The following is a 12,500-nucleotide window of genomic DNA, read 5'->3' as shown; positions in this document are numbered from 1 at the left end:
ATTGAAGTGTTTCAGAAGGTGCACATCAAGGAATGGTTTGCTCTTGAACCCCTCGCGTTTGTAAATGTTTGTATCCAGAAATGTCGTTTCTGTATCTAACATTTCATCCGTGAATTTAAGTGTCGGGTGGTCTTTATTTGCTTGTTCAATGAGCCGCATCATTTCGGTTTAAAAACTGTGATTGTGAATGCTACAATGGGCCCTTTGCAGGTTAGTGATCACATGGTACAAAAACCGCCATACTGGGACGCAAATTGCGCACTGGGACATCTTAAACAAAGCAAGATAATTTATATTTTCTTTGTTTTACATGTCCCAGTGGGCAATTTGCGTCCCAGCATGGCGGTTTTTGTGCCATGTGATCACTAATCTGCAAAGGGCCCATTAAGGTCAATCGCATTATGAAGGTTGCTCGAACAGACTAACAAGATGTATTCTAAATAATAATAATAATAATAATAATAATAATAATAATAATAATAATAATTATAACAATAATAATAATTTATTCATTTCTAGTGCGCATCTTAAGGTTTGGACATCATGACGTCATGACCTGGATCGGGATTGCCCAAAAAACACGTTCAGGATGTCGGGATCAAGGAAAAATTCTGGTCGGAATGGCGGGATTGTAGAACCCTATTGGGGACCCTCTAGTAATGTAATTGTAAAAACGTCATGTTATGGTTATAAAATATTTTGACAAAAAATGACAACAAACTCTTGCCTGGGTCAAGTTCGTATGCTTCAACCGTGCACTAATCAGAAAGCGTAAAATAGCAATTTTCAGCTATGGAATTCTCATTCTGCTGGGTCCTCCTATGCAGGATCTTACTGAATTCCATCTTTTGACATCAGTGCTTGGAGCTTCATTCCATAATTTGTAGACGTTTACTAAGTTTATTAACATTTTTTATGTTGTTGGTGCCTTTCCCTTGTTTCGCGGTTCTGCATACGATGATAAGAAGTTATGTTTCAATATTCACGCTTCTTTTAAGGGAACAGCCTGGGAGCACATTTTGACAGATGTACCATTTAGCAGCATCTCAGTTGGGGCTAAACAGCGAGTCTGGGGAATAGCCGAGAATGGAACTGCTTATTTCCGAGCAGGATTTGGAGACAACAACATTACAGGTGCAATACGACTGTTTAATAGTTTTAAGAAAACCACTTAACTTCTGAAGACAAGTACTAGATAACGGATTCAGGCCTTCTTTCAAGTCCACTTTAACATTTCAAACAAAGATGGCCTTCCAGTTTTCATTATGGTAGCCACAAAAATGATTTATTACTTATTAAGCTGGTTTTGTCTTAAACTGGCTAAACCGTAATCGCACTGTTCATACTATCTAGAATTTACGATCTTTCAGTAAAAGATCAGCAACCGAATCGGCTGGTACGAACGAGGAGAAACAAGGAACAAACAGTAGATCTTGTATATCTCAAATATTATATTTAGCCAAGCCCAAAAGTGGAGCTCCCGTTTCTAACTCCAGAAAGCAATATAGTGTTTATGGTAATAATAATGCTTCTGCATACACCGAATTCACAAATGGCGGCCAACCTGGGTCGAGGTAGGATAAAACATTCACTATTTTTGAGGAGGGAAGGAGAAAAAGAACAATCAACATGCGGAAAACTAGAAGGTCATCGGTATTAAAAAGTGATGACCTACGGTTTTGCCCGAAATGTTGGAACGATTCTGCTTAAGGTTTACGTACTAAAGCTCAACCTGTAAAGAGGTAAATTTAAAACTTTACGGTAAGCTTAAATCATTCGATCCAGCTTATGTCATCATGGTATAAAATGAAGTCATCTGTTTAAATAAATTTAAAATGCTCTTGTTTTTCCTATTGTTGCTATTGTTTTTTTTTAGAGTTGAAGAATACATCAGTCAAAGGAATGACAGTTTTCTTACTGATACGGATCGGAGTTTGTTGTACACAAGGTGAAAATTTGCCAAGCAGGGTGCGAGTTGTGCTGTTGTTGACTCAGTCAAAGGAAGCCTCGTAGTGCATGCCTCTTTAGGATTTTGAGCAAATCTTGTGTGTTTTCACTTTCAAACAAGGACATTTTAAGAGGAATAACCATAGAGTGGTTACAATAACGACTCTTAAACGCCACGCATGAACAAGGGACAAACAAGCAGAGTTCCACAACACCTCCAGAAACAATATACATTGCTAATAGGTGGTTTGTTATATTGTCTGAAGCAGTGATTGCACTTACAGCAAAAAATAAAAGTGCTTGTCGTCGCCAGTGCATTCTATTCTTTAGATGCTCTTCCTCATAGGTTTCTTAGATTTCTTTATTTCCACACATACAACACAATTTAGTAATTTGAAATATGTTCAGTATACCTAATCTAGTAAACAGGGATCTGCTATGATCTCTCCAGCCTGATTGTGTTATAATCCTTAGTACAATTTTCTGCTCAGTAGTAAACAATTTAAGTGAGTCAGGTAGGTACTTCCCCATGAGACAGTGCAGTACTTACCGATTTAAACATTTTAAAATATTCAAGGTAAGATTGGAACAAACTTTGTAAATAGCAACGCATTTAGGTCCTCAAGTGTTTCCCCCTCTCTCGTTGGTTGTGACAAAATGATGCTTCGCAGCCGCTTTTCTTAATACACTTGTTCATTTCTACCTTCCTAAAAAGCGGCATTTTCTCCACCTGAGAGCACATAACACTTTCAGATAATTTCCCTCTGTTTTGTTTAGAAACCTCACCAGAGTTTGAATCAACAACAGCACAGCTCGCACCCTGCTTGGCAAATTCGGATCCGGATCAATAAGAAAACTGTCTTTCCCTTGAATGACGTACAGTACTGTGCAAAAAGAATGCAAACGAATTTCGACAAAATTCGGTTATTGTTCTCTCGAAATTTCGGGGGAAGAAGTGTGATTTTTCGTCCGGAGGCGCACGAAAGTTCGAACACAGGACGAAAATTCGCTAATGAAGCAACGAAATTTCGGTTGGAGTTTGTACGTACTGAAACGAAAATTCAAGAACCTAATCGAAATATCGTAATCTTGAAACGGAAATTTCGTAAAAGTGTCGGCTAGCGTTTCGCATTTTAATGAATGAATGGAATCAACAACTGTACTCTTCTCTCAACCTTTGGTGTAACCACTCCCTGAATGAAACTGCACACAAGCATTTCAACGATTTCCTTTCCTTTACTTAATTGATACTTTGTCAGTAAAAGGATATAACAGTGTAATGGCCTTTTCATATTGATTGCTTAGAAAAAGTCACACTTCAAAGTTTAACTTTGATGCTTACAAGTTCACTTTTCTTCCCGCATCAAGTCCTTTGTCTCCACTTAGATAAATGATTAAACTGTCTTATCACTCCTGCCAAGTCCTGGTCAGTGGTGTTAACCTCTAGGTTGAAATCTGGTTCTGGAACTGTCCTAATATGATGTCTAAGGCACCAGTAAGGTCGAGAAATGATTTCGAATTGTCATTGTTGACCGACGCCATTTCGGATTTGATTACATGCCCTAAAACCCAATTCTTGGTTTTCGAGTCACGCAAGTGTCATGCAAAGAAAAAATAAAATTGCTTACCATTCAACAAATTAAGTCAAGAAATTGACATATTGTAGGCGGGTAATAAATGAGTGTGTCAAAGTTTTAAGTCGCGGCCACGTCAGGAGCGATTTTTTGCTCACATCAGTGATGCGATTTTTTTCAAATTTTTTCATCGCCAGAGTGCGCTGAAAATCAAGAGTAGCCACCCATGAACTGGCGACGCAACACCTGAAAGATTGCAGAAAAAAAATCGCGAGGAACTGAATATTGGCGCAGTTAATAACCTTGACTAAAAAATACTCATCAACTACAGTAGAAGCTCTCAGTAAGCGACCAGGTCAAGTTACGACCACTAAAGTAAAATCCCACTTCAACTCTAATTGTAAGCTCTTATAAGCGACCATTCCCGTAAAACGAAGAAAGAAGTTTCCAGTTTTTAATAGGTGCATTCCCGAACGTTTTCTACCATCAATAATAATTTTAAAATTCCAGAGACTTTTGCTGAAAGCTCTCAGAAGCGACCACCCCCTATTTTTTATAATTTTGGTCACTTACGAGAATCATCTCTCGCAAATTTCCGGGGTGGTCACTTATGAAGGCTTCGACGGGCCTTTCGAACGTTAACTTAAATGTAAAATGCAAATGCTCACTGCGAATTTTCGATAAGCACTCGAAATTTCGCCATGTCGCAACGAAATTTCGCTCGAAAGTTACGCGAATTTTCGCTTTTTCTGAAACAATAAACATTTCAAAAATTCGATGGACTTTGGACGAAAATTCGTTTCGCCCGAACTTTCGTTGTATTTCGCCGAAAGGTTGCGAAAAACGCGAAATTCGTTTGCATTCTTTTTGCACAGCTGTATTCTACAACTCTTAAAAAAGCAATAGCAACAAAAAAATTCAAGAGCATTTTTTATTTGTTCAAACAGATGACTTCATGTTATACAATGATGACATAAGCTGGATCGAACGATGTAAGCTTACCGTAAAGTTTTAAATTTACTTATTTACTGGTTGAGCTTTAGTACGTAAACCTTAAGCAGAATTGTTCCAACATTATGAAAAGGGAAGTGTTAGAGGCAGGACAATTTTTCTGGGGGTGGTACTCTAAGGAATAATAATGTAGGAATAATATAGGGACCTTTAGATTCTAGGACGAGGAAGACAAGAAGAATTTCTCATAGAGCAACAGTGAGCGCGTGCAAACCAGCATTTTAGTACGCGGCTTTGCAAAACTGTTGTCGTGTTAAAACAAGTCAACAACAAGGTAGCAGTTTGGCATTTTCCGACCAGCAAAGAGGCTTAGTTACCACAATCTTGGACAAAACTCCTTGGGAAAATGTGTCGCGCTAATTTGTCTGTGTGATAAAGATTAAATTCTTTCCACTTTACCCCCTCCCCCCATTCCAATGTTGGTTAAAAAACGGGCAAAGGCTTGCACAGTATGTTTTGCATCACATTGTCAACATTGGTTTCGGGGAGGGGGCCAATATACTTTGTAAGTGCATGTCAAATGATGCGTAAGCTAGAATTTTTCCCAAGAGTTTTGTCCAAGATTGCAGCAATAAGAATAACTGAGCAGTCTATATTGCTAACAAAGAGTAAGATTAATCGTCCGAGCTATAAATTCTCGCTAAAAACGGACAGTCAAGACTCGTTCTTTTCCTAGAATCTAAAGGTCCCTAATGGTGGACCACTGTGTTATATGTTTGTGACACCCAAATGAGCTGTATCAACTTTTTCACAACCCTTAAGAAAACTGCCGTATTCGGCCTTTAAATAAGAATATTGCAGATCTTTTTTCTGCATTTCCATTCATGTAAAGCACCAGGCGTACGACTCCTGCGACCTTTCAGGTGCAATGTTAGAGTGAGTAGGTGCTTACAGGTTCTAGAGCAGAATGTAACATCTACCAGGGAACTGAACTGCCTTGTGCCACTTTCTTTAAATCGCCTGGAAGGGGGCTTTCTCATATACGCGCGACTTTAAAAGTACAGGAAAAGAAGCATTAAAATGCACAGCTGTGGCTTAATGTTATCACTCAAGCTGTGGGATATGGTACCCAGCCCCCAAGTACGTCAATACCACAACCTGTTTTGTTTTGTTTTTTCAACTTTATTGGTCTGAGTCTCTCTTTTAAATAATTAACTACATACGGGTCAAAAAAAAAAGAAAAAAAAACGACTAAAAGGTAAGGTGCAAACGGGACCTGGAGTCCCATGCGAGGCACCTCCCAAATAAATCGGTAAAAATCTTAAGAAATGCATATTAAACTATTGTTGCCAGTGGCATCCACAATTACGTGCAAGACCCCATGAGCATGGTTTGTCAGGGGCAAAGACATTAGCTAATTCATCTCTGTACAAGTTAGTTATACTGTTCTTAAAAGTCTTTATGTTTAGAAAGTTGCAGGGCCGAATTAATTTACATATGAGGTTCCATAATTTAATACTGCGATTAAAGAAGGAGGACTGATAGGTAGCTGTTTACAGAAAGGCGTCTCCAAATACTTTATATTGCTTGATTGAGGTCGTCGAGTATAGCCGCGACTAACACTCTTAATAAAGCTAATATCAATGTCAATATAGTAGCCACACAAAGCCTTATAAAGAAATACTAAATCCTTGACCTCGCAGTCATAGGTGAGCGGCAGCAAATCCAGATGAATCAGTCTTTCTTTGAAGGACAGTTCACCATGCTTGATTTGTAAAATCCAGCGTGTAGCTGTTCTCTGAACCCTTTCAGCTTTCTGCTTTAGAGTTGAGTGGCTGGGAGACCACGCCTCAGTTGCATAGCTCATTTGGGACTTCACTAGAGCCAGGTACAAGGATCTTCTAACCTTGACGTCGGTCAGCATGGGACAAGTGCGACGAAGAAGACCGAGTAGCTTATTCGCTTTAGCAGAGACCATGAGAACTTGAGTTTCCCACGTTAATTTGCTTGTTATCATGACACCGAGATCTTCCTCCTCCACCCTGTAGACATTCGCAGAAGAAAAACGATCCCTTAACTCAACATCTATACCGACTTTACGAATTACCAGACATTATTCAGGGCATCAAGTTCTGCCAATATTCGATGTCAAACTCTTTTTAATTAATGGGTTGAACCAAACCCCCATTTTCCGGCATCTGCTACCAGACTACAAGGAAAATTGCCTGAAAACTCTCGTCCCCAGAGGATGTCGTGCCTCCCCACCTCCACCCTGACATTCTGTACGGGCGGACAGACGTATGTGATGTCATAACCAAAATTTCTTGCACAGATAGATTTCCCAAAAAATCTTACCTATGGTACTCTGTGGTGCGCCCACTCAGCTATTAACTTTCAAAAATAGTTTTTCTAAACTCTTTAATAGAAAACGCCTTCAATCTGGGTTCAAAATGTATTCCTACTGTATACAAAATGGGTTAATATTAGAAAACTAAAATAATTATTGGTATTGCTTAAATGGGCATGCAAGTCATATCGATATTTTTCTACACAACCGAGGTGTTGGAGTCACGAAGTAGAAACTCGCAAGGAGAACCAAGGTGCTGTTCAGGTTAGCGAGTGAAGAATCAAACATTGAAGCAGATCTGATGCAAATCGAGTTGTCTGGCTCAGAAATTGATTTTCTCCGGACTCAAATCAGAAACAGGAATGACAAATTGTCTGACACAAATCGTAAACAGGGGCGACATGTTCAGCATAAGGGAGGAAAATTGGCCACCTTCTTGTGTTAGGAAGGTGAGATTTCGAGCCTTAGCCCTTCGCCACAGTGAATCAAGGTGTAGTGAGTTGAGCACGGTTTCCTTATCGCGTGGCATAGCATTTGCTTTTGGTCGGATTGAAGTAACATTAAAGGCGAAAAGATGAATTAATGAGAAGAGTAGCGCTTGTTGTTTCTGTGTGACCATTTCATAAACAAGGTTTTGATATAAATTGTTACTATCTTTGTTGCATTGGCGTAAAGAGTTCCCTCAGACAGTCATTTTTCAATTTGATTTAATCGGCAGGTCAAAATGGCACGCAAGACACTTAAAAAAGTCAAAATAAATAATGTGGGGTACCAAAGAAGATGATGCTGTCTTTTCTTAAATATTGGCCAAATAATTTGTTCAGTCACAAAATTAAAAATTGAAGTGTGTATAAAATGCATCAAGTGTAAAATAGATTAACGGGTGCATCAAGACGACACTGCAAATGAAGCCTGTTATTTTTTCAAGTTGAGGACCCTCTGAACAGGATTCGCCATTAAGTCTTAATGTACATGTTTGACAATTATTTTGTGCTTTTGCAAGATTTTCTCTTATCTCAAATTTCCAATGCAAACTCTCATTTTTGTTTTGTAATGTATTTGTTTGTTCATTTGTTTTATTTTCATTTAATATTGGTAAAACCTCTGTAATCAATGGTCGATGTGAGTGATACACCCATGTTCCTGCAGTGCGAATTTAAACCCAAATATGATGGCCATTAAATTAGGAGGCTAAAATTTCGATGTTTGTTTTCCTTAAACCAGTTGCAAAAACCTACACTTGTACATATACGCACACAAACACGCTCATTTTGCATTGTTCAATGTTTCCGCAATTTACTGCTTATTTCACAGTATATACAGATAAGAAAGCAGTGACAACGCTCTTTATTTTCCTTACAGGAAATCGATGGTTCCATATCAGTCAGAGGCCTCCACACCTATCCCTGGTATCTGCTGGTGGGGCATCAGTGTGGGCTTGTGATGGGAATGGTAAGATCTACTGGTTTTGCAAATGCAAATTTCAATTTCACATTAATTAGGCTTTAACCAGTTTTAACACTTTCAATAAACTGTACTATTTGGAAAGATTGAATCTACCCAATTGTTCTACTTAACAGAAATGTTGATACCATATGAAACACCAATGAGTGCTTAACAAGACGCACTCATCAATGTGACCTAATAGGTTACAATGGCAACAATAGAACCATCTAAAAACGCCCATTATTTTGTGGTAAAGTGCTTATATCTCAAAAATGAACTCTGTGATCCCTATTTTTTTATTGCTGGAGAGTGATAAGCACACCAAGATAAACTTTCTGAGGAGTTTTGAAAATTCTCTGGAGCAGATTCATGGCAAACTTCACATCTAGACAATTTTAAGGTGGCTCTGAATCCGCTCCAGATAATTTTTTTAAACGTTGCAGAGACTATCATCTTAGCCTGCTTATCACTTTTCAGCAATAAAAAATGGGGGTCACCGTGTCGGTTTTGAGACATAGTGCTTAAATATGTGCATCTTGTTAAGCAATTATTGGGGTTTCATATGGTACCATAGCATTGCCGTTAAATGAAACAGTGATGTTGAATTAATCCTTTTCATAGACCATCCCCTCCAAATTGTTGAAACCGGTTTGAGCCACTTTATGACACGAGATATCTTTTATTAAGAGGGACACCATGTTTAAATATATCTCCTCAGGTAAATGCTGGTACAGACAAGACATCACCAGTAGTTACCCAGAGGGCACCGTCTGGCAATCTCAACCATTCCATGTAACTTCCCTGTCTGTTGGTGCCAACAATCAGGTGTGAATTTAGGCTGTTATAGCGTATGTAAGCTATTTGGGGAGTGTTTGGAAGATGGTGCAGTCCTAACAGGGTTTTGAGAAAGTAATGTTGATTCTACATATTAAAAACTTGTGGTATTTCTAAAGGTTTGGATGGTCAATAGAAATTCCATTGAACGAAGATACAAAATCACACCTGGCGACCCAATAGGGAGAGGGTTAGAAATTGTACTATCGGTAAGTTTCTTATGCTGTTGACAAGGTTAGTGCTCTAAAGGTATATTCAGCACAGCAAAGCAAAATCCCCGATAGTTGCTTTACAAATCCTTGATCTCGCAGAATGACGATTTAGCCATAACATTTAACTTTTACTGTAAGTCAGTGAGAGTTATAACCTAGTCAAGTAAAAGACAGTGATTTACCTGGTGTTTGAAGTAAACTACATCCAGACAGATAGGTGAAGGTTCTGTTTCCGCGTGGATGGAATTTATCAGAAGAGTGTTATCATCATTTTCATTTCAAATCAGTAACAATGAAAGATCGCAAACTGTCTGGTTTTCAGTGATCGCGCAAAATTGTGCGCACTTTCCAATACTCTTATGTCTGTTTGCTCATTCGGTACTGTCAATTTGCACAGCATAGAGGTTCAAGCTTATTTAGATCTTTTATGACAGGAATTTATAAATTTTAGCTTGGGAAGTGATATTTAGCCTTAATTGCGATCACTTTTTCTTTTATTAAGAAGGTCAAAAACGCACGCTCTTGTGCAGTTTCGTAGGAAGCATTCCGATGTAGAACTCCCGAATCAGCTGAATAAAATTTTATACATCAGCGGCGTAGCCAGGGCTTTCCTGGGGTGCCCTGTGATTTCTCTCCCTTCCCCCCCTTGTGACAGTCAATAACATAATACTAACCATATCTGTGAGACTGGAACAGAGAAATTTATGTCACATGGAACTTAGTTCATCTTCGCAGCTATTTTGTAGGCTTGTCTTTCACCCCCACACTCATTGCTCATTTGAAAAATTGTCACTTTCACTAAAAACAGCGTGGGTTTGAGAGAGTGTTGCCTTCCTTTGAAAAATCCTAGGTACTGTAAGCCTCTGTACTTCAACGCCAAAACAAATGAAACCTGCCCTGTGAAAGAACCTTCACCATCAATGAAAGGTTAAGCCCTTTTTCATTGTTTATAAACGTTTAAAAGGTACTTAAATTCAAAAGGACACTTAACTTCAGTGATGCTTGTTGAACTGTCTCCAGCAATATTCCGGCAAAATGATGCTGCAGTGACTGAAGTTCACAGGGTGGCTTGAAGCACATGTGCAGCAAGTGTGAGCGAATTTTGTGGATACATCTGACTCAAGGCAGTTCGTGGCTTGTCAACGATTCCTGAAATCGCTTTTGTTCTCTCTCGTCCCCCGAGTCAAGAGTTTCGCAGTTTTTTTTTTCCTGTTTTCTTTCATTTGCGCACTACACGAAAACGTTTTTCCAGTTTTCTGTTTTTTGTGTTTTCATTTTTGTTCCTTTGTGTCAGTTCTTGAATACATTATTCATCGTTCACTGTTTCGAAGCGAGACAGCCACAAAATGATCTTAAGTGTTGCTAAGCAACTTGACCAATGAAAATTAATGAATAATTCCCTCTGTCTCAGAGTATGAGGTAAGTAAATGAAAGGTGGAAGTCAATTTTAAAGCGTAGCCTGATGGACAGCTCTGCTCATCCAGTCGTTTCATTCAACCTTATCAATTACGTAATAGGATAGCACCATAGTTAAGAAAATATGGTAACCCATGCATCGATGCGGGAATTCTGGTTTTATAGCGATGACGTCATCGACCATCTGTACGTTCGTACGTCCACCCCTCCATGTATGCCAATTTGACCAGTATCACGCTAGTTTACATCAGACATCTTTGACATGGGACATCCATGTTATGGTCAATTGACAGCTGTCAAAACAAGGTATCTGATGACTAGTATCACATGACCATATCGCGGGCTCAAGTTTAGACCTCATCAAGGTTAGCTGCCTTTTTGAAGTTGACTGCTGACCAGGTACTGGTTTTCATTTGGGTTACAGGCTCTATCCAGTGTAACTCACCTATAAACAAGGCTTCATTTTTCGGGCGCTTTCTGTGGCTTAAGGACGTTCGCGCCAAAATCTTCCTACGGTGAGATTTTCTTCATTTCTCGCCTAGAGTTAGGTCATAAAGTACTTACTCCAAAAATAAAATAAAAATTGGGGGTCACCGACTTTGTTTCGGAGAAAATGGCAGTGGAAAAATGCCTTAATTTCGATAAATCTGTCATAATAACGAAAGGTAGCGTCATCTGCTCATCCATCGAAAATCCTAAAAATAAACTGTTAGAGTGAAGGTTTCCGTGCATAAGTCTTTAGGGGTGGGATTTTAAGACAATTTCATGCCGCTAGGGATGTCGTAAACAGTAGAATTCATCCTGGACGAGCGTTTTTGTAACCTCTATCGGTTGCAACCACTATCGGAATTCGATGGCACGAGGAAAGAAAATCAGAAAAAAGGCAACTTCTTACGGTGAGATTTTTTTCATTTTATCATATTTTGTACATAGTAAGTAGAGTAAGTGATTCATGATTGAAAAAATTGGGGTCACCGATGATCCAAGGGAGTAAAATCGATGTGATTTTACGAAGCCCTTGGAAAACTTCGTTTGTCACGTTTTTGCGTGACCTGTCGGGGAAGGACTGGAACCCAGGAGAGGCTCGATCGTTGAAGGGATGAAAGGTTTTTACCCCAAAACAAAGCTTTCTCGAGCACAGCAACAAATTAAGCAGTCGTCATCTTCATTTGGTTAGTGCTTTGTATAATATTTTTCCATTGCAGTCATGCTCGTCTTCTGGAGTGTGGTTTTGTGAAATTTAATCGCTGGTTTTTTCCACGCAGGTCCGCACTATTCAAGCCGACGAGGACGAAAATACTGCTCTATTTTCACGAAAGTAAAGGAAAAGAACTTCAAAAACATACATTCGTTTTGAAATTAAGTTCGTAGGGTAATAAAAACATTAAAAAAAGAAACAGCCCCATTAAATTTACGCAACGGTTCGTCCTCGAGTTTTCCAAACTTTCAGCCACTACTCGATCAGCAGCTACCTTTACCAGAGCTTTTCCATCCTCCCACTCACTTCTCTTCAACGTTTCATGATGATATGCCTTCGGAAAAAAATGTGCCATTCTTTTGCCGGCCTGGAATATTTTCCCCGGCGTTTTTGTCGCCATGTTATTTTAACTAATGCTTGAACAATATTTATGAAAGTCAAGTAGACTAGTGCACGACTGATAAAAACAACGCGAACATCAGTCATGCAGTAGTCTACTTGACTTTCCTAAATATTTTTAATCAATTTTGACTGATCACGATCTTCTCTTATCCAACGCTGTGCAAGACTTATCG

General features: G+C 39.0%; 1 protein-coding gene across 3 annotated transcripts in view; it reads left to right on the top strand.

Moving 5' to 3' along the window:
* Positions 1-12,500, top strand: part of LOC138060421 (tectonin beta-propeller repeat-containing protein 1-like) — a 102,045-nt gene that overhangs the window by 79,006 nt on the left and 10,539 nt on the right. For all 3 annotated transcript variants that reach the window (XM_068906183.1, XM_068906182.1, XM_068906184.1), the window contains 4 exons: positions 999-1,134; positions 8,182-8,271; positions 8,984-9,090; positions 9,219-9,308. In XM_068906183.1, coding sequence (XP_068762284.1) covers positions 999-1,134; positions 8,182-8,271; positions 8,984-9,090; positions 9,219-9,308 — 423 coding nt within the window. The remainder of the gene's footprint in view (positions 1-998; positions 1,135-8,181; positions 8,272-8,983; positions 9,091-9,218; positions 9,309-12,500) is intronic.

Source organism: Montipora capricornis, chromosome 8, assembly GCF_036669925.1.
Source record: "Montipora capricornis isolate CH-2021 chromosome 8, ASM3666992v2, whole genome shotgun sequence".
Lineage (NCBI taxonomy): Eukaryota > Metazoa > Cnidaria > Anthozoa > Scleractinia > Acroporidae > Montipora > Montipora capricornis.
This window is presented reverse-complemented; position numbering and strand designations above follow the sequence as displayed.